Below are 23,147 nucleotides of genomic sequence, written 5' to 3'. Positions count from 1 at the left end.
GACCCTCAAAGAGAGGGGAGCTCAAAAAACAGCCCGGTAGGTAAACCAGGGTGTAGGCTACATTCCCTCACTTGGGGACCAAGTAGCAGATGTGACAATAGTCGCGCTAGGGTAAGACCGTCCTCAGATGCTGCCGGCTAAAGGCCAGATTACTGATAGCAGGTCCCGACTAGCTGTCAGCGTTATGCCAGTTAACAGTTCCCAAACTGAGAACCCAACCCCTTAGGGAGGCCTAGTGAGGCTCATTCTCTGATAGCAGTACATGCTAACTGCCCGAGAATCCAAACTCAGAAACTCGCCTAAAGGGAGGCCTGGTGAGGCCTACTACCTGATGGCAGCCGAAGCCAACTGTCAAAGTAGCTGGAAAACAGAACTTGTTTTCTGAGGGAGGCCTACTAATGGATAGTCAAGCTACGCCAGCTAGCCGAGCGTCCTGACTCGGGAACTCACCTTCAGGGAGGCCTAGTGAGGCCTACTACCTGACAGCAAGCCTTTAGGGAGGCATGGAGAGGCCTACTACCCGATAGCAAGCTGATAGCGGGCCAGCAGGGAGGCCTAGTGCAGCCTGCTACCTGCTAGCGACTCATGCTAACTGTTTCTCAAGTGAATGAAGTCCAGGAACATGCCCTCGGGGGAGCCCTGGTGAGGCCTGCTATCTTATGACAAGTCTCCAGAGAGGCCTAGTGAGGCCTACTTTCTGATAGCAGGCTTTCAGGGAGGCCTGGTGAGGCCTACTACCTGCCTATAACTCATTCAAGCTGCCAAGTGGCTGAAGCCCGAGAACATGCCCTCAAGAGAGGCCTGGTGAGGCCTGCTACCTCACGTCAAGTCTTCAGGGAGGCCAAGTGATGCCTACTGTCTGATAGTGGGCCTTCAGGGAGGCCTGGTGAGGCCTACTACCTGCTAATAGATCATGCTAACTGCCAAGTGACTGATGTCCAGGAATGTGCTCTCAGGGGAGGCCTGGCGAGGCCTGCTACCCAATGGCAAACCTTGAGGGAGGCCTGGTGAGACCTACTACCTGATAGTCCCACATGCCCGCTGCCAGAGGCATCCTAGTCCTGGGGCTCACCCCTAGGGAGGCCTGGTTTTATTGAGGCCTGCTTCCTGCAAGCAATTTATGCCTGCTGTTAAGGTGGCTGGGGTCCGGGTACTCGCATCCAGGGGAGGCCTGGTGAGGCCTACTACCCGATAGTGAGCCTATTGGGAGGCCTGAAGGGGCCTACTACCTGCTAGCAATCCATGCTGACTGCCACGGCGACCGGGAGCCCACCTTCAGGGAGGCCTGGTGGGGCCTACTACCTTATACAGTGGCATGAAAAAGTATGTGTTCCCTGGATGATCCACGGCTGTTTTTTTGTTTTGTGATGGTTGTTCACGAGTCACTTGTTTGTCCTGAGCAGTTAAACTGTAGCCTGGATGCCAGCCGAACTTAGCCCCACCCAACAACATTTTAACTCGGGCAGTTCGGTTTGGACTTGATCCATAGAGAAGTAATTATGCACGAACAGAAACTGTTCGGACCAATGAAATTGTCAGGGCGGGCTTTATACGATGATGGACAGATGATAAACAGTAACGTAAACATCCACGTCATCAAAGGCGCTTGGGTTGAATCTGTTCTAATCCTAAACGAGAACTTGTTAAAAATATGTTTATTAATAAAAATACTTTATTAATAAAATACGTTATTTTGGCATGGCTGCCTGCTAAAATTCGCATTCCTGGGTCTGTATATCACATAATTGGGGTCGCTTCAACCCACGGACTTGGCAACACTGAGTGCAGTTGAGTTCTGTTGACATCTGACAACTAACGTTATGCGTTGCTCCGTTGCTCTGATTGGTTGTAGGTCTATCCAATTGAGGTCTTTCCTGGTTCGGTTGAAACACGCCCAATAATCACAGCCCAACGGAGAAGTATCAGACTCAAATTCTGACTAGAATTGAGTATGACGACGTCAGGCTAGCTAAACTGCCCAATGTTCTTCAGAAAAATCCTCCAGGTCCTGCACATTCTTCAGTTTTCCAGCCTCTTTTTCATATTTGAACCCTCTCCAGCAATGACTGTATGATTTTAAGATCCATCTTTTCACACTGAGGACAATTGAGGGACTCAAACACAACTACTAAAAAAGGTTCAAATATTCACTGATGCTCAAGAAGGAAACACAATGCATTAAAAGCCAGGGGGTGAAAACCTATTGAATTTGGAAATCAAGGTAAATTGTACTTAATTTGTCTTCCGGGAAACATGAAATTATCGTCTGTTGCTTCTAAAGGGCAGTACTAAATGAAAAAATATATATTTAAACAAAATAAGAAAAATTTTGACATCTTCATCCTGTTCAAAAGTTTTCACCCCCTGGCTCTTATTATATGAAAAAGAGGCTGGAAAACTGAAGAATGTGCAGGACCTGGAGGATTTTTTCTGAAGAACATTGGGCTGTTTAACTGCTCAGGACAAACAAGGGACTCGTGAACAACCATCACAAAACAAAAAAACAGCTGTGAATCATCCAGGGAACGGCCCACAGCACTGAGAATCAATGGTTCATAAACTTTTTATCAGGGTTATTTTAATAAATTCAGCTATTTTTTTGTCTTGTGGACTATATGTAAACATTTTTTTTATGTAAAATATCTTATTCAGGGCAGTACTAAATAAAAAATAATATGCATTTTGTATGATCCCTCTTATTTAGTTAAAATTATTCCCATTTTCACAGATTCTGCAAGCAGTTCACATACTTTTTCATGCCACTGTAGCAGGCCTGCAGGGACGGCTTCCTGGTGGCAGGCCTGAAAAACTAGCTGCTATAACCCTGGACTGACAGTAGCTTCTCTGCTGGCTGACAGAAAAAACATCCAATTACTAAGTAGGGCTATTAGTTGGGAATTCTGCTACTTGAAGCCGACATCGTTGGGGAGTAAACACATATCGCAATACACATGGGGCCGATTTTGCAACAGACCTACCAAGGCTGATCTAGGTTGCAGCTATGAGGAGTGGGATACTCAAATCTACCCTGCCTTATCAGAGGAGTACTGCCACCTGGCCAGGACATATACCCCTTTTCCACCAAGGCAGTGCTAGAGCTAATTCAAACCCAGAGCTAGTCCCAGTTCATAGTTGGTTCGACTGAGGAGCCTTCTAAGAACCGGTTTGCTTTTCCACGGGCTGAGAGCCACAACAGAGCCATGTCTTACGTCACTGTATACGTCTCATCTTTCTCAGCAACGCTAGCGAGGCAGCGGCAATGTTGCCAAGTATGTGGTTTTGCCGCGGGCTGTTTTTTCATGTCAGCGGGATGAAGCGACCCCAATTATGTGATATTTAGCCCCGGGAATGCGAATTTTAGTGCCAAAAAACACATATTTTACCCCCAAATGTGATTTTTACTGGGGAATCCCCCCTGGAACGCTATTGGGCTTGTTTTTAGTAGCAATTGGGCGGGTTTGTTGTGAAAACCTGGCAACCCTGGGCAGCGGGAAACACAAACACACCAGGCTTGTTCGAGATGCATCGTCACTGCGCAGACCGATCCACGTATGATATTAAAAAAAACGCATGAGTGAATCAAAAGCATAAGGAGTCATGTGCTCTCGCTGGACTCGTTATCATACGGCGATCGGTCTCTGCACAGCACCGCTGCGAACAAGCCATCCATCAACAATGCAAACGTTGCGTTACTATTCATTCACATGGCTTTACGATCCTACATCGGCATCAAAACAAAACGCAAACACAGCGAATCCAACGCATTCATGTAGTTCGCCGTAATTTGTATAGACGGAGATTACAAACGAGCAGCAGCTGTTTGCTCCATTAGCTGCTATTTAAAAAATGGAGGATCTAAAGTTTGTGTTCGTCTTGTTGACCCCGCCCCCAGCGCCTGACGTAATCGGTTCTTACTTCTAGCCCTGTTCTAGCCCAGCAATGTTTTGGTGCTACTTAAGAACCACTTTTCCTGGCTCGGAGCTGGGGCTTTGGGTGTGGAAACACAAAGAACCGATTTGAAACTAGGCTCTGGCTCCGATCTAGCTCTGGCTCTGCTTTGGTGGAAAAGGGGTAATATATACAGGGCCAGAGCCTGCCAAAAGCTTGCGGCTTTTCAAAGAAACTAGCTCTGGGGGGCGGGGTTGAGCTACGCATACAATCTTTTCATATTTGAACGAAAGATGGCCTAAATCCTGCCCCACGACAACTGGCTAAGTCGCTATCAATTCTGCCAAGCACCAACCTGCATTACTAGTGAAGACCCCAGAATGCAGAAGGGGGCGGGCCTTGGCCTGACGACTCTACATGAGAGGAGGCTGACATTAAGGCTACTAAAAAACTACATTCACTCAGTGAAGTTGCCCGGGGTGCCAGCGCTTTTAACGGATGCCTCCGTAATCCCTAGAAAGCCTAGGCCAATATAGATCTATACCCGAGGGCAACTTTTAACCAGCACAAAGGCACTCGGGCAGATGTGCCAGTCATATACTAGAGCTGGCTCTAGATCTAATTTTAGTTCTAGGGTTAGTCTGAACCTGCATTCTCGAAAAGCTTATACTGAGGGAGGATACAAACCGCCTTACCCCGAGGTGGCTACCAGTCACCAGCTTAAACTAGGAGAAAATATACGCCTAGCAATACACTACATACCGGCAGGAATGAGCAGTGCTTACCCAGAGCTATTCTCACATTTTTAAGGTCTTGGGCAGTCTATAAACTGTTCTTCACCCACAGTGAGCATATAGGCTCTTGGAATTAATCTAGATTAGATTAGCACCAAAACACTATTTATTGTTTGAATTTCATATTAAAACTTTAAAAAATGTAAAAGCTTAGACTTTGTTTAATAACAAGAGCAGGTTTGGCAATTTGAGAGCGAGAGACGCGCGTGAGTGACAGAGACAGAGGGAGAGCAGGGAAAGAAAGTGCAGCTGAACGAATACGCTGCACGTTTTAAACAGGGTAAAAAAAATAAGGACATGCAATATGTGGCGGCCGGTGTTGATTCTGTGGCGCACCGCCACGAATTAGTCTGTGTGGGAAACACACAGGGAAAAACATTTTCATGACAGATTTATTTAAATATACATTAAATAATCAAGACATCACTAACAGGTTATGTAGAATATAATGAATATATAGGCTAATACAGTGCATATATTTAGCGATGGAGTTGATTTCTGTAGTGAACTAACAGCTCTGGACACTGAATGACTTCTGAGGTAAATGTAATGCTACCTGCATGACATTGTTCTCAAGCTGTTTTATTGTGATGTCTTTCTGCGGTTGAAACACTGGTTGAGCGATTACATGACATATGATATGTTTCAGTTAGTTGTAATGTATCCTCAACATACCTTCATTCATGTTTATTCTTTAGGAAGAGAGAATAACACATCGCTCTGCACTGGCACTTTCCCTACCACTTTCAAGCAGGCTCGGGTAACTCCACTGCTTAAGAAACCCACTTTAAACGCATCACTCATAGATAACTACAGACCTGTCTCTCTCCTGCCATTCATAGCAAAAACTCTTGAACGAGTTGTTTTCAACCAGGTTTCATCCTTCCTCTCACAGTATAACCAGCTGGACTCGAACCAATCCGGTTTCAAAAGGGGCCACTCCACAGAGACTGCATTACTGTCGGTCACCGACGCCCTGCGGATAGCTAAAGCTGAGTCCAAATCATCAGTCCTCGTCCTCCTTGATCTATCTGCTGCCTTTGACACGGTAAATCATCAAATTCTTCTGTCCACCCTCTCATCACTGGGCATCACAGCGACTCCGCTCCATTGGTTTGAATCTTATCTCACAGGTAGGTCCTTCAAGGTTGCCTGGAGAGGAGAGGAATCCCAAGCGCATCAACTGGCCATGGGGGTTCCTCAGGGCTCAGTGCTTGGACCTCTCCTTTTCTCCATTTACACTACTTCATTAGGTCCCATCATACAGGCACATGGCTTCTCATATCACTGCTATGCTGATGACACTCAGCTCTACCTTTCATTCCAACCAGACGACCCCACAGTAGCTGCACGAATCTCCAGCTGTCTGGCTGACATCTCTGCATGGATGAGTAAAAACCACCTACAGCTCAACCTGGCAAAGACTGAGTTCCTCATCTTTCCCGCCAGTCCCACTATGCAACATGACTTCACCATCCAGCTAGGTGCATCCCTGATCTCCCCTTCAAAATCAGTCAGAAATCTTGGAGTTACATTTGATGACCAGTTGTCCTTCAGAGATCACATTGCTAAGACAGCTCGCTCTTGCAGGTTTGCGCTCTACAACATCAGGAAGATCAGACCGTTCCTAACAGAACACGCAACACAGCTTCTTGTCCAGGCCCTGGTTATTTCTAGACTTGACTACTGCAATGCGCTTCTGGCTGGACTCCCCTCTTGTGCGATCCAAACACTTCGAATGATCCAGAATGCAGCGGCACGTCTGGTCTTCAACGAGCCCAAAAGGACCCACGTCACACCACTCTTCATCTCTCTGCACTGGCTACCACTCGCTGCTCGCATCAAGTTTAAGTCGCTGACGCTTTTCTACAGAGCCACCACGCACTCAGCTCCTGCATACTTTGACTCGATTCTACGTCGTCACACCCCCACCAGAAGCCTTCGTTCAGCTAAGGAGCGAAGGCTTGTGGTACCATCACAGAGAGGCAAAAAATCCCTCTCCAGAACATTTTCATTCAACGTTCCCAGCTGGTGGAATGATCTGCCCACCGCCATCCGAAATGCAGATTCATTGACAACATTCAAAAGTCAACTAAAAACTCATCTCTTCCGTGAGCACTTAACCTCCTAAAAAAAAACAAAAAAAAACTTTCCTTTCCTCTTTTCCTCCTCTTTCCCACCCTACTCTGGCCTGTGCTACACTGAGAAATGTACACGGACCAAGTATTTCAGGCACTTGTTGCGCTCACTCGACTCTTCACGACCAATCGCTTATTGTACCCCCAAGTTGTAAGTCGCTTTGGATAAAAGCGTCTGCTAAATGCATAAATGTAAATGTAAGAGATGATTTGCTTATTTCCTATTTACAGTACTTGTTTGTTGGAGACAATCCAGAATTACTGTTGGTGAAATTATAATCAGATCCTCTCAAAACCTCTTCGGATCTGCACGATTCACACAAGTCACCCAAACTGACGTGAAAAAAGCGGGAGGCGCCGAAAAGCACACTGTGTGCATCCCTGACAAAGGCACTCAGGCAGATGTGCCAGTCATATACTAGAGCTGGCTCTAGATCTAACTGTAGGTCTAGGGTTAGTCTGAATATTTTTTTTTTTTTTTCTTGCTGGCTCTCTACTAGCAACACTAGCTCACCATGGAGCCCGAGCAACTGGTCTGTAATGATCGTTCTAGTCACCTAACAGAGGAACTACAGGCCCTACAGAAATATCCAAACTAGTGGTGGGCATAGATAATTTTTTTTATCTAGATTAATCTCACTGTTATCTTGGAATTAATCTAGATTAAAATGGCTCATTTGAATTCTGCAGAAGGCATTCAGAATATGTGTGCTCTTAAGTGATCGTTTGTCTTTTTGTAGTTTGAATAATAAATAACTTCTGTCCCTTTAAGACCTGATGCACGCATGGATCCCACTGTTCCTGTGAGCTGGTTACAACTGTGTTTATGTTAAAACTCACCAAGATGGGCATTGAGAAATTTTTTGAGTGTATTTGACCATTAATAAACTGGAAAAAGGAGCTCATTTTTGCACCTGTATGTCAGAGGCGGCTTTATTAAGTTATGTGTGTGTGTGCTTCAGATGCGAGCACGAAATCTGCGGGAATTACTAGAATTAACGTTATGTGCAACCCTGCGCGAAATTCAGACCGGTCACACCAATACTAACACGCTAAAGAAAAATCCAGCAGAACACCCGTTCTTAATGTCCAGAGGATTAAACGGACTGAATGAGAGGAGGCGGGTGCGTGTCAACTCGCTGTCGGTCGGAGAGGAGAGCGCAGCTGATATCGATACTGTAGAAAATGAGTATTGTATCATTGCAGATATTTCAGTATCGATACATAGAGAAATATGGATATTTTTGACAACACTAGTAGGCATACACACAGGTTCGTTCTCTCGCCCCTTCAGTGCAATTCAGCTAGGTATACATCCGCGCTAAAGTATCAAGGTGAAAGTCATCATAGCTTGCGTAGTATAGACCCAGCTCCCAACCCAACTTTAAGAATAGATTAACGGCAATATTTTTTTTATCGCCTGATAAGAGTTTCACGTTAACGCAGCACATTAACGCTGATAACGGCCCACCACTAATCCAAACGATCCATAGCGATCCCCGAAGCCCTCTACAGGGAGCATAAGTCTAAAAATATATTAATATTTTTCCCTCTTATAGAGGACATACCCGCTCGCCTGCGGCGCGCCATAATATCCACCCACAAACTTAAAGCGTTAGTTCAGCCAAAAATGAAAATTCTGTCATTAATTAGTCACCCTCATGTCGTTTGACACCCGTCAGACCTCCATTCATATTCGGAACACAAATTAAGATGTTTTAGTTGAAAGCTGATGGCTGAGAAAGGCTTCAGATAGGCCTCCATTGGCATTCAGTACATTTACACTCCCAAGATCCATAAAAGGCACTTAAAACGTCGTTACAAAGTCCATCTCACCACAGTGACTCTACAATAATTTTACTATGCGACGGCAATAGTTTTTGTGCGCAAAAAAAAATCAAAATAACACCTTTATCCAACTTGTTATGGTCTTCCGTGTGTGCCTCCACGACGCATGTGCGAGAATATGACGCAGATCCGGCGTTCGGACACATGACCCAGAAGCGATTTATTTACAATCAGAGGAAGACGCGCGTGTCTAAGCTGTTGAATTCTACATTGATCGTGCTTTAGGTCTCAGCGTAGTTCTCAAAATGGGGCTTAAGTGTGCATTTCATGGATTCCCGAACGCCGGCGCTTCGTCATATTCTCGTGCATGCGTCGTGGAGGCACACACGGAAGACAAGAACAAGTTGGATTTATAGGTTGTAGGTTTAGTTTTAGGTTGTTCTTTGTTTACCTTTTTAAATTAATTTGAAATAGATTTGTATATATTTTTTGTTTATGATTTTTTTTTTTTAAATATATTTGTATTTTGAATATAATATGACAATTGGACGCACTAAATTGGTTTTCACAGATATTAATGTATGCCGTTTCAGCAATAAAACTTTTTTCTAAAAAGAAAACAAATTAGTTCATTTTAAGAGACGAAAATCCTCTTATTTTGAGGATGAAAAAAATCCCTTATGGCCAACAAGTGTAAAGCTAATCAATCACATTTCTTGCTTTACTTTCTGCAGAATAAAGATTTAGTTAGATACTGTTATATAATTAAAGTATACATGAATGGTTTACATGTCACATTGTAAAAAGCTACTTCTATATTATTTTTCCTAACATGAAGGTAGCATTAGTATTTATCTGGTCATGTGATCTTAACATGTCTGACCTGCTTCATGTCATATGATAGCACTTTAATCGGGACACTCATATGACATTCTTCCAAAACATCCTTCTTTTCTGTAGAGATGGAGATTTGAATACAGATCAAATGAGTTCAGCTTTGAGAATGAAACAAACCTGTTTGTTCCTCAGTTTCTTCAATCTTCACGTCTTCACTCTCCTCTTTAATAAACTCCATCTTTATAATAGTGTGCCACGTGGATCTCAGTCACTTCACCACAAGTTTTTCTGTATTTGTCCTGTTTAAAATGACAATAATTAAAGGGGTTAGTTTACCCAAAATTGAAAATCCTGTCATTAATCCCTCACCCTCATGCTGTTCCAAACATGAGAAACCTTCGTTCATCTTCAGAACACAAATAAAGATATTTTTTGATGACATCCGAGAGCTCTCTGACCCCTCCATAGAGAGCTATTTAATTAACACATTCAAGGGCCAGAAAGTTAGTAAACACATGGTTAAAATAGTCCATGTGACTCCAGTGGTTCAACCTTAAAGGTGCAGTGTGTAATGCTTGTGAGGATCTATTGACAGAATATAATATACATAACGTCTAACTCTCGTTCCCTGAAGGATGTCGGACGTCACCTCTCAGCTTTGAGTCTATACAGAACAAGCCAAACAGGCCTACATTTGATATTTAAGGAATTACAGATTGTATTTAAATGATTTACACTTTCAAGGAAACATCAGCAGTTTGTTAAAGTTGTCATGGAACGTTAGTGTTGTTCTCGCTCATTTACACTGTTTGAGCAGCACGAGTTGTGAATTGAATCACTGAATCGTTTTGCAAAGTATTTGAATCAACTGACTCGGGGGTCCGACTCAATCAGCTCTAGTTCAGTAGTCAGGGCACTGATCAGGGACTCAGCCCATTGACTTATGTCCTTATAAGTGGCCTGACTACTGAACTAGGGAGCTGATTGTCGAAAAGTTCAGTTTCTCCATCATTACTTGCCAGAACTCGTGTTTATGATGAACTGATTCATGATAGAGAGAGATAAATACACAGCTCTTCTGTTACTGGTGTGGATAAAATATACTTTATTAAAGTTAGTTAAAGCTTTACAATGTTATATTCAATGGTGAATAAACTATTTTCACGTTGCTTGTAAAAAACTGTAAATCATTGAACGGGTTATATCGATTTAAACAGATTAAATGCTTAAAACACACCTTTCTTCAGCCGAATCACATCAGATGCAGGAGCGAGCGCAGCCTTATGACGTCACATCACCGCACCAAAATAAAAGTCCCGTTCACACTCAGCTGTCTACAATCACTGATGTGCAGAGAAATGTGTCTAATTTTTTTTTTTTTTTTTTACAGATAATGCTTATATTAAACTTAAAACAGTGACAGATGTGATGAAACAAACATGTTAAAAAGAGTGTATGAGTTAATAAAGCAAGGTTGATACATGTGTCCGAATTGAAACACATACAGTGTGGTTTGACAATATTAAAAATGTGAATCGCCAACAAATAAAGTTAATTTGAGTCTACAAATGTGTAAAACAAATAAAAATAAAATTATATATATATATATATATTACAATAAAATGTTTGTATATGTAAATTAAATTTATTAACCCTTGTGCAACCTTATGGACATTTTTGTCCATTTCAGTTTTGTTTTTTGTTAAAAGTGTGCCTTTGTTAATGCCAACTACATGAATTTTGGCTCAGGTGTTTATTTTTATTGGAATTTTAATATTTTGTCCTCATTTCCTTCAAAAAATCAATTTTACCCTCCATACAAAAAAAAATCACACTCAGCACCTTGTGGACAAAAATGTCCACATTGAAACCCATTAAAACTGGAATTTTTTAACCCTGGGCCATTTGACTATAAAATGATACAATATTTGCAAATAGGCATTCATTCTATTGGCAAGGCTTCAAATTTTACATTTTTACAATTTTTTACTAGATTGTGCCATATTTTCAAATTTGGCATATAAAAGAAATACTTGCTTTATTTGTATTTTCTACTTATGCATATTATAGTCTATTATAGAGTCAATTGGAAAAATAATGCAGCTATAATTGTGTGGGTATATTGGTAAGGATGTCAGAGGGTAGTTTGCATGTGTTTACTGAAAATTTTATGTGTGTAATTAGTTTGAAATAAATTATATTGTACTAGCAATCAAAAATCCCACTCCATGTATGTGTCACACCCACGGCAGGGTCATAGGGCCATGTGAAAACTATGAAAAAGGTCAAAGAAGGTTAATGAGCTGTGAGGTTTTTCTTTTTCACCCAAACACGCATCTTAACCCTTGATTGCACTTTTTCAATTGTTATTGTTTTTGTACGGAGATAAAAGGTGCGCTTGAATTTGAAGTAGAAGTTCAGAAGCCCCTAAACACATTGTTTTAGTTTTCACCACAACACAATGCTGATTGTTTAGTCTGGTAGGTTTTATACAAAGTTTGAGTTCACACAGGTTTTCTCACTTACAAACCTATAAATATGTGGTGCTTGGGGGGTTGATCATTTCATCGTTTGCAAGATGAAGAGAAGCTCTGAAGCTAGTGTTGCCCACTGAAGCTGAGGATGAAGAGTTGAGCTCAGAGGATGAAGTTTTGAGCTCAGAGGATGAAGAGTTGAGCTCAGAGGATGAAGTTTTGAGCTCAGAGGATGAAGTTTTGAGCTCAGAGGATGAAGAGTTGAGTTCAGAGGATGAAGAGTTGAGCTCAGAGGATGAAGAGTTGAGTTCAGAGGATGACCTTGAGATTGAGCTGGAGTCTGGCCCCTCTGATAGCTCTTGTTCTTCTGATGAAAGCACTGAAAGAGAGCACATGGAGGATACAGCACATTCTCAGTATACCAATACCAATTTACAAGGGAGGCGTTCTGTGAAAAACTGGACTGACTTTGATTCCACTGACATCCAGGCATACATCGGCTTGCTAATTCTGGCTGGAGCATACAGATCCAGAAATGAATCAACACTGAGCATGTGGGATGTGGAAAGTGGTAGGGACATTTTCCGAGCCACCATGTCCCACCGTAAATTCATGCTCCTGAGCTCCACCCTGAGGTTTGATGACAAGCTGACACGACCTCCACGTCACAGGGTCGACAAGCTGGCTGCATTTCGGACTATCTGGGAGAAGTGGACAGATCACCTTCCTATGCTGTTCAACCCAGGCCAAGATGTCTGTGTGGATGAGCAGCTGGTCCCTTTAAGAGGCCGATGTGGATTTCGCCAGTACATCCCTAGCAAGCCAGCCAAGTATGGCATAAAGGTTTGGGTCACTTGTGACGTCAAAACATCCTATGCATGGAAAATGCAAATATACACAGGGAAGTCTCCTGGAAGTCCTGCGGAGGTGAACCAGGGAAAAAGAGTTGTCCTGGACATGACGGAGGGGCTCCAGGGAAACACTGTAACCTGCGACAACTTTTTCACATCTTATGCACTAGCTGAAGAACTTCTAAAGAGGAAGATGGCCCTAGTTGGTACAATTCGGAAGAACAAGCCAGAGCTTCCCCCACAGCTGCTGGATACAAGGCAAAGAGCACTACTGTCCTCCCTCTTTGCTTTCACAAAGACACACACAGCGGTTTCTTGATAAATCTTGATTTTGTTCAAAGTGATCTTGTATTTGTTTTATTTCTGGAGCAAAGATGGATACTATTCTATTATTATATTTATTATCTTATTTATTATATTTTTATTGAAAAGAACAGCGGCATTATGTAAAGAAATAATAATTTTAATGATTTTAAAGCATTACAATTTTGAAAATGAATGAATGTTTGGTAATTATGAATAGAAGAGATGCTGATAAAAAAACAGTCAGTGAAAGTGGAAAGAAATATTAATATATTTTTTAATATATATTAAAATGCCTCAAAATTAATGTTGTTGTTCTTCACTGACATACCCAAGAATCTAATAATCAAAGACAAAAAAAAAATTGTTTAGCATTTAGTATATGGAAAATTATTGTAATAATTATTTTTATAGAACACAACAGTGGCGTTATGTAAAGAAACCAATTTGTAAAGCTTTACAATTCTGAAAATTAATGAATGTTTGGTAATTATGAATAGAAGAGGTGCTGATAAAAAAAAAGAGTCAGTAAAAGTGGAAAAAAATATTAATATATAATATTTCTATGACAGTTTTTTGGCATGGACATTTTTGTCCATTATGGACCTAAGTGTTAGTTTTAAAAAATAAAAAAAATCTGACACTACATAAAAAATAAAAATGGCTCAAAATGAACGTTGTTGTTCTTCATTGACCCACCCAAGAATCTAATGAGCAAAGAAAAAAAATTCTACTTTGCATTTAGTTTATGAAAATAAACTACTATTTTTATTTTTTTCATAAAAAACACCTATGGCATTATGTAAACAAACCAGCTTTTAAAGGGTTAAAGTTCTTAAAATGAATGAATGTTTGGGATCTATGGATAAAACAGATGCTGGTTAAAAAAATGACATCAGTGAAAGTGGAAAAAAATGTTAATAAATCATATTTCTATGACAGTTTTTGGAACTGGACATTTTTGTCCATTATGGACCTAAGTGTTAGTTTTTTTTTTTTAATCTGACACTACATAAAAAATATAAATGCCTCAAAATGAATGTTGTTGTTCTTCATTGACCCACCCAAGAATCTAATAAGCAAAGAAAAAAAATCTGCTTAGCTTTTAGTTTATGAAAATAAACTATTTTTAATTTTTAATAAAAAAACACATTATGCATTATGTAAACAAACCAGCATTTAAAGGGTTAAAGTTCTTAAAATGAATGAATGTTTGGGATCTATGGATAAAACAGATGCTGGTTAAAAAATGACATCAGTGAAATTGGAAAAAAATTTAATAAATCATATTTCTATGACAGTTTTTGGGCATGGACATTTTTGTCCATTTTGCGTCTATGCGTAACTTTTTTTTTGAATGCACAAGGGTTAACAAGAGGAGGGGGTCAAGACAAATATGAGCGCACATAGCAGGCAGATATACAACAATGTTTTGAAATGACGAGAAGTGTTTGAAAACTGCAGTGAGATTTTGAAGGAAAAAAAACTTTCTATTTATTCAAATCAGTCTGCATGAAAAAGTTAATAAGGCTCCCATGTGTCCTTCCACTTTGCTCCACTGAAAAACAAAAAAATTTGAAGTAAATTATATTTGTGACATTTATTGATGCATTTATTATGCAAGTAAAACTGCAATTCAGTAGCGGAATATTAGAAGATAAAGAAAATAATGATTGATTTACAGCTTCTTAACTTGAAAACTCTCCATGCAAAGCTTAGACAAAAAAACAAAACAAAAAAAACATTCTGGTCCCTGTGAAATCAATGTAAAAAGTACATACCAGCCAGAGCAAGGCTGCCAGCGCATCTTAATTAATGTGCTATCGGAATTATTGTAAATACTAGTTTCCTAGTTAAAAAACTGGACGTGAACGCCCTCTCAAGTTAAAACTTGAATGCAATGAGCTCATAATTATGACTTCAGAAGTGGGAAGTACAACATTTTCTATAGCACGTGAAGGCAGTATTTTATTTATCCCATAGCTGCCTGATCCTTCTCAGAAACTCAAATAGAAGACAAATAAAATAAATTCAGTGTTACTTTGTTATTTTTTATGTTTTATGTTTTTGTTATTCTCATTCCCATTAAAACTGGAAAGTGTTCTTGGTTTAAATGCACTGGAAAGTCTATTGGTAAGAGCAAAAACTATTATATTACTATTTGAAAAGGACTGAGGCTTCAAACATACACAATGCTTGTATATGCATGCATATATGAATAGAAGACAGAAGGCATATATATATATGTGTGATGAGTGAAATAGAGAAATAGATCTTCCCTGCTGAAAAACCCCACAGTCCTGTTCATCAGCATAATGTATATTTTATTATATTTATGCCTGGACCAGAATGGGATGCTGCTTGCTGGTTTGCTGGTCATGGGAAGCGTATGTTCTGGTAGACCAGCATATGTTGGCCTTTGAATGCTGGTATGATGCCAGCAAGACCACAATGGAATTCACATGTGTTGCATATCACATTTCTTATTGTGTGTTCATAGCTAAAAGACCAAGAAAATCTTCCAATTAATTTTAATTCATTATTAAAATGCTGTTTAATGGTGCAATGCAAATACCTCAGTCTTAAATTAACACTGTTCAGTGTACATATGGTCCTGAACTATAGAGAGTAAAAGTTATACTGATGCAGTGTTGTAGTTAATACAATTTTGTAGATTTACTCCACAAGTGATGACTGACAATAAGTAACATATAAATAAACATCTACAAAACATAACTACATCTACAAATGTTGCACAGAACATTATTCAACATTGGCAGATTTGTGTACAGATCCTTTGAAAAAGTATACAAATCCTTCTAAAATGTAAAAAAAAAAAAAAAAAAAAAAATTAACAACATAATAATTTATGTTTAATTAATTAATTATTTAATTAATAATTTTAATAACAATAAAAGTTTTTTATTGTTATTAAAAACTTAAAAACTTAATTTTTTTAAATTCACTTTCAACATCGGAAGCCAAAAATGCAATTAATATTAATATGTTAAATATTGTAATAAGTAAGCAAAAACAACATTCAGGGAATTACCTTTAATCTTGTAGCAAAATCTTTTCAATTTTGGTACAGACAGCTGAAGGACACTGGCTGCTGGAGCAGAGGCTTGTACAGCAGCACTGGACAGGGTATCTGCAGGTTTCACCAAGTCAAATTTAAGACTTTTTAAGACCTTTTTAAGACCATTATGAATTAAATTTAAGACCTATGTAACGCAATAAAAAAAAAACGTACAATAGGAAATGAGGAATCACAAAATGACTTGCAAAGCAAATTAATTTATTAAAATTGAACAAAGTATTAGTAAACTTGCGCTTCGTCCTAGCTCAATCACATCAGGATTAATATACAAACACACTACTGGTCAAAAGTTTGACAACGGTAAGACTTTTTAATGTTTTTACAGAAGTCTCTTCTGCTCACCAATGCTGCATTTATGTTATTAAAAATACAAAAAATCTGTAATATTGTGACAGTTCTGTTGTGACTTTTCTCTATGTGAATATATAGTAAAGTGTAATTTATTCATGTGATCAAAGCTGCATTTATCATCATTATGCCAGTCTTCAGTGTCACATGATCCTTCACAAATCATTCTCATATGAGGATCTGATGATCAACAAACATTTATGATTATTATCAGTGTTGAAAACAGTTGTGTAAAACTTTTTTTTTTTAGGATTCTTTGATGAATAGAAAGTTCTAAAGAACAGCATTTATCTGAAATAGAAAGTTTAAAAAAAAGGTTTTTGAAGGATTATGTGACTCTAAAGTCTGGAGTAATGATGCTGAAAATTCAGCTTTGAATCACAGAAATAAATTGCATATTCAAATATAAAAAAAGTTAATAAATGCAGCCTTGGTGAGGCTTGGTGTGTGTGTGTGTGTGTGTGTGTGTGTGTGTGTGTGTGTGTGTGTGTGTGTGTGTGTGTGTGTGTGTGTGTGTGTGTGTGTGTGTGTGTCTGCATGTATGTGTATTTATATATATATAATTTTTTGTGAGATCAACATTTTCAGAAATGTGCATGTTTTTTTTTTTTCATAATTAGGATGCCACATTTACCATATCATTATGTTAGATGCACAATAGTCACACATGGCAATAAAACAAACAAAATGCATGAATCTTGTTTGACAATAGGACAAATAAATACAACTTAAATATACAGATACAAACAGTGCTTTAGTTTAGGTAGGCTACTGTTTGTTTTTCCCCGTTGTTGTTGTTTGATTAATATGAACTACATAGACAGGAGTGGGTATAGGCTAGGCTATATTGGGTTGCTTTCACTTTAATCGGTAGTACACTCGCGCGAGCGCTGACAGGCGGCAAACGCATGCACAGAATCCGCAGCCAGTCTGACATCTGTCCGTGTGGCAGTAGCGAATCAGTTCGGGGTTTACATCGCTTTTTTAGTGCTATCGGGAATATCATAATTTTATTTGGTCATTATACGAGATGGCAGGTAAGAAAGATTCGCCTTCGCTTTCACGATCGCGTGAACTGGAAGAACTGGAGAACTGAAGATGAAGAATAAAATCTGTTTGATGTGTCTGTGGCACAATCCAAAAGAGTCTCGCGCCAATAACATGAAAGCTGATTCGCTGCAATATAAGATGCATGCTGGTCTCATTTGTAGTTGTAAAACAGCGAACTATAGTTGGACTAGCGAAAGAACGAACTACAACACACACACACACACACACACACACACACACACACACACACACACTAAAGCGCTGCCGGAGCATTTCAATGAGCAAGAGGTAGCGTTACATGGACGTAGGAAAATTAAGACCCGTTTAAAATTATTTAAGACCTAGAACTCAATACTTCAGCGAATTTAAGACTTTTTAAGGCCTAAAATTTTGATTTTGAAATTTAAAGACATTTAAGACTTTTTAAGGCCTAAAATTTTGATTTTGAAATTTAAAGACATTTAAGACTTTTTAAGATCCCGCGGGTACCCTGCTGGAGTCTTCTGGACCTACAGGGTGAGCGTATGTGACTGGATCGCAGGCACTTGTTCCTTGAGCAGACATCTTGTAAAGTACAAATAAATATCAAAAGGTCAACATGACAATAAAAAAAATGTCATATGCCTAATTTGTTAATCTTGCTAAAACAAAAAAACTGTACTCTAAAGAATAACTACAAATGACAGCAAAGAAATAAAATAAAATTACTTGTTTTGCTAATTATTGGTTGTGAGCTTTACTACAGCCACATTCAGTTATCACTAGTCAGCATTAAGTTGAAATATAAACAGGATTTAGAAGTTTACAACATTAACTGTATCTCAAATTCAAACACCAGTAGTCAAACATACATAATGATTATAGTATATGTGATTATTCATCTAGATGAAACATTGTGCTAAATCAAGAGTTAATTGAACTTAGAATATAGTTAGAAACAAAGGCCTAGATGGGCCAGAAATCTCTGCTTTAACTCTGAGTGTACAGAATGTGGGCTGCAGCTCAGCTTCATAGAATGTCCAGAATGCATCACTGTGACATCACAGCTCAGAACATTAGAATGTTCAGTATCTCTATAACACTCGCTCTGCTCGTCTCCGCATTACTCGCTACTGCTTTACCCAATACTACAGTCCGTTTGCTTGATTTCAAGATTCGTTCTGCGTTACAATAATATTCACTCTACAAGTTTCACTCTGCTCGGTTGATTTCAGTCTAAAAACTAAACTTCAACTGTTGTCCAGAACATCGAGCTGGCTCTTAAACAGTAAGCCATGCTGTTCACTATCAGTCTGGTGCTGATGCGATACTGCTTCAGCAAGGTGAACAAACAACCTAATATAATGCAGTCGGAAGGCACCAAACAACAACAAATGACCAAGAAGACGACGAAGAGACGACTGGAGTGGCATTCTGCAAAACATCAAGGTAAGCACATTGTCATTGTTCCATCTGTCCATGTCTTCAAGTAAATCAAGTACATTTTTATTTATGCAGTAAATGATCTCCATCAAATGTGCTTTGATGTGTGCACAATTTAAATGTTTTGTTGTATTTGCCGCTCTAGGTCTTGAAGCCATTCTCGATAAGGAGGACGATGCTTTGTTCAGGGCGAGCCCAGCTTTGAGAGGTGATACACTTCATCTGTAGACAGTGTGAACACATGAATACACATATATCAGTGTGAACACATGAATACACATATATCAGTGTGAACACATGAATACACATATATCAGTGTGAACACATGAATACACATATATCAGTGTGAACACATGAATACACATATATCAGTGTGAACACATGAATACACATATCTCAGTGTGAACACATGAATACACATATATCAGTGTGAACACATGAATACACATATCTCAGTGTGAACACATGAATACACATATATCAGTGTGAACACATGAATACACATATATCAGTGTGAACACATGAATACACATATATCAGTGTGCAATGGTCTGATCAGCTTGACATTACAGGATATATACAGTTAAAAAAACAACAAAAAACACATCAATTGGTTAAGACATCAAGTAGGATGATTATTATTTATTTATTTTTATAATCTGAACTCTAAGATAATAGTGTGCTTAATGGGTAACGTTACTTGAGCTTAATAGGTAGCCTACGTTTACCCTAGTGTGCAGTGGTGCAGAACTCAGGACTGCATTATATTATAGTACGAGGTGTTTCTAATATCTTGACCACTCCATTTACATACATGAATACGGACAGAATATTAGAAACACTTTTCAATATAATGTTTTCCAGTATAACAATCAATTATTGTACAGTACTTTTTATTATTATATTCTGATATTAATATTGTACATAATTTATATTTTAATTGTTTAAATTTCGCACGTGCGCAGCTTTATTATGCGTAACGTTACCACTTAGGCTGTGGCACCGACAATATAACAGAAGCGAGCAAATTACTAATATTTTGGAAAATCTTACCATTAAATAAGATAACATTTGCATTAAGAATGGCATGACAAACACAAAGCTCGACACTGCCCGGTCCCGCTAGGAGGCGATGAACCCCGCGATTGATTTCCGTCTGGGCGGAATTTATATATTTATCATTCATATATATGATATTAGGGCTGAACGATTTTGGAAAAAAATCTAATTGCGATTTTTTTTTAACCAATATTGCGATTGCGATTTAATATGCGATTAGTTTTTAAACTCTTTATCTTCTGTATTATTCAACAATACATCATTATATAGTAATGGTGGAAATCTTTAATTGGTACCTCACGATCCGATTCCGATTCTGGGAGTCACGATCCGATTCCAAAACAATTCTTGAACTTTTTCCTTATTAATTATTAATATTATTAATTTATTAAAAACTTAAAATGTTTTTTATTATGATATATGTAATTATAAGCTTTTTAAAATAACTACACATTATAACATTTTAATTAAAACAATTGCATGTTAATCATTTTAAATATATAAACTAATATAGCTGCAAAACATAAGCTAGTAAATCATAAAGAGGAACAAAAAAACATATTACAAGCAATGAACAAAGAGTGCTCTCAGTATTTAAGAGTGTCTGAACTGTGGGTGATTTTTCTCTTTCTCAGCTTGATTATTAATGATGACATCATCATAGACAGCGGGAGACCTGCATTCACACTAATGCACAGATCTCTTTTGAAATATAAGATGTTTTTGCCCTGTCTGTATAATTCATTAAGACACACACGCGTGCTCGCGAGCACTCTTCACAAAGCGCCGCGTGAGCATTTGAAATGGAAAGCCTTCTGTCAGCGAGTTTCTTATTTTTAATATACAAGCACACTGCATTCCTAACGACACGAATGAAGCCTTCGTTGAGCATTTGTAAGGAAAATACCGGCGGGCGAGAACACACACTGTAAGCGTGACATCAAGCAAATTTTCTCTCAGCGCATAACTTGTGCAAAGAAGCCTGCGAATGTCATTGCAATTCGCGCCGTCAACCTTTCGGAACATTATGAAATATTATTTTATGGTTCGTGTGAGTGTGAGTGTGTGAGAGAGAGAGAGAGAGAGAGATAATGGAACCAATCAGAAAACGGGTGTTTCTAAAACACATGCAGCGTCACCGCACACACCTGCAGTTAAAATCTAAGCTCAGAATCGATCCAGAATCATTGGAGAGATGATAGTAGCCTATAGTATGAACAACACAATATTAGATAGATCAAACACAAACAGTTTTTTTTTCCCTTTTAGGCCAGGCATATGATATGTGTAGCGTGCCAAGTTACTTCTTCTTCTGCAGACTTTACTCTCGCATTTCACGTGACCCGACTGTAATCGCAGCCTTTGCGGTTAGGAAATCGTGCTTTATCATATCGCGATATTATCGCAAATGCAATTAATATCAAATGCAGTTGCACTGGTATCAGCACCACCTGCTGGACTGGAGTTACAGCCTTTACAGCAAATTTACTAAGGATTTAAAGATATCTAAATTACTTTTTCACAGTAGTGCAATCAAAAAAATATGATCTTTAATCATCACAGTAACCATTATACTGATAAAAATTAAGTACATTTAAAAGTATAATAGTTTCTGCTTTCTTCTTTTGCTACAGAGTCTGAGCCTACCACTGACTTTCGGATTGACGCCGGCCCTCAGGTTGACGACGCTGCCTCCGAGATTGATGCTGCCTCTCAGGATGAAGCTGCTGTCTCTCTGGTTGAAGCTGCCTCTCAGGTTGACGACACTGCCTCCAAGATTGATGCTGCTTCTCAGGATGAAGCTGTCTCTCTGGTTGACGAAGCTGCCTCTCTGGTTGACGACGCTGTCTCTCTGGTTGACGACACTGCCTCTCTGGTTGACGACGCTGCCTCTCTGGTTGACGACGCTGCCTCTCAGGTTGACGACGCTGCCTCTCTGGTTGACGACGCTGCCTCTCTGGTTGACGACGCTGCCTCTCAGGTTGACGACGCTGCCTCTCAGGTTGACGAGGCTGCCTCTTTGGTTGACGACGCTGCCTCTCTGGTTGACGACGCTGCCTCTCAGGTTGACGACGCTGCCTCTCAGGTTGACGACGCTGCCTCTTTGGTTGACGACGCTGCCTCTCTGGTTGACGACGCTGCCTCTCAGGTTGACGACGCTGCTTCTCTGGTTGACGACGCTGCCTCTCTGGTTGACGACGCTGCCTCTCAGGTTGACGACGCTGCCTCCGAGATTGATGCTGTCTCTCTGGTTGACGACGCTGCCTCCGAGATTGATGCTGCCTCTCAGGTTGACGACGCTGCCTCCGAGATTGATGCTGTCTCTCTGGTTGACGACGCTGCCTCCGAGATTGATGCTGCCTCTCAGGTTGACGACGCTGCCTCTCAGGTTGACGACGCTGCCTCCGAGATTGATGCTGTCTCTCTGGTTGACGACGCTGCCTCCGAGATTGATGCTGCCTCTCTGGTTGACGACACTGCCTCCGAGATTGATGCTGCCTCTCAGGATGAAGCTGCTGTTTCTCTGGTTGATGACGCTGCCTCTCTGGTTGACGCTGCCTCTCTGGTTGACGCTGCCTCTCAGGTTGACGACGCTGCCTCCGAGATTGATGCTGCCGCTCAGGTTGACGACACTGCCTCCGCGATTGATGCTGCCTCTATGGTTGACGACGCTGCCTCCGAGATTGATGCTGCCTCTCAGGTTGACGACGCTGCCTCTCAGGTTGACGACGCTGCCTCCGAGATTGATGCTGCCTCTCTGGTTGACGACGCTGCCTCTCTGGTTGACGACGCTGCCTCTCTGGTTGACGACGCTGCCTCTCTGGTTGACGACGCTGCCTCTCAGGTTGACGACGCTGCCTCTCTGGTTGACGACGCTGCCTCTCAGGTTGACGACGCTGCCTCTCTGGTTGACGACGCTGCCTCTCAGGTTGACGATGCTGCCTCCGAGATTGATGCTGTCTCTCAGGTTGACGACGCTGCCTCCGAGATTGATGCTGCCTCTATGGTTGACGACGCTGCCTCCGAGATTGATGCTGCCTCTCAGGTTGACGACGCTGCCTCTCTGGTTGACGAAGCTGCCTCCGAGATTGATG

At 40.2% G+C, this 23,147-nt stretch overlaps 1 protein-coding gene across 1 annotated transcript in view; it reads right to left on the bottom strand.

Annotated features, from left to right (window-relative positions):
• LOC307123801 (uncharacterized protein) overlaps nucleotides 1-10,754 on the bottom strand; it is a 35,362-nt gene extending 24,608 nt beyond the window's left edge. Inside the window, exons 1-2 of the mRNA XM_079812520.1 lie at nucleotides 10,683-10,754; nucleotides 9,623-9,744 (exon numbers count right to left, since the gene is read on the bottom strand). Coding sequence (XP_079668646.1) covers nucleotides 9,623-9,683 — 61 coding nt within the window. The 5' untranslated portion in view covers nucleotides 9,684-9,744; nucleotides 10,683-10,754. The remainder of the gene's footprint in view (nucleotides 1-9,622; nucleotides 9,745-10,682) is intronic.
• Between the last annotated feature and the right edge of the window lie 12,393 nt (nucleotides 10,755-23,147).

Source organism: Gobio gobio (assembly GCF_949357685.1).
Source record: "Gobio gobio genome assembly, chromosome: 1".
Classification (NCBI taxonomy): domain Eukaryota; kingdom Metazoa; phylum Chordata; class Actinopteri; order Cypriniformes; family Gobionidae; genus Gobio; species Gobio gobio.
Note: the sequence above shows the minus strand (reverse complement) of the source record. Positions and strands in the feature narration are given on the sequence as shown.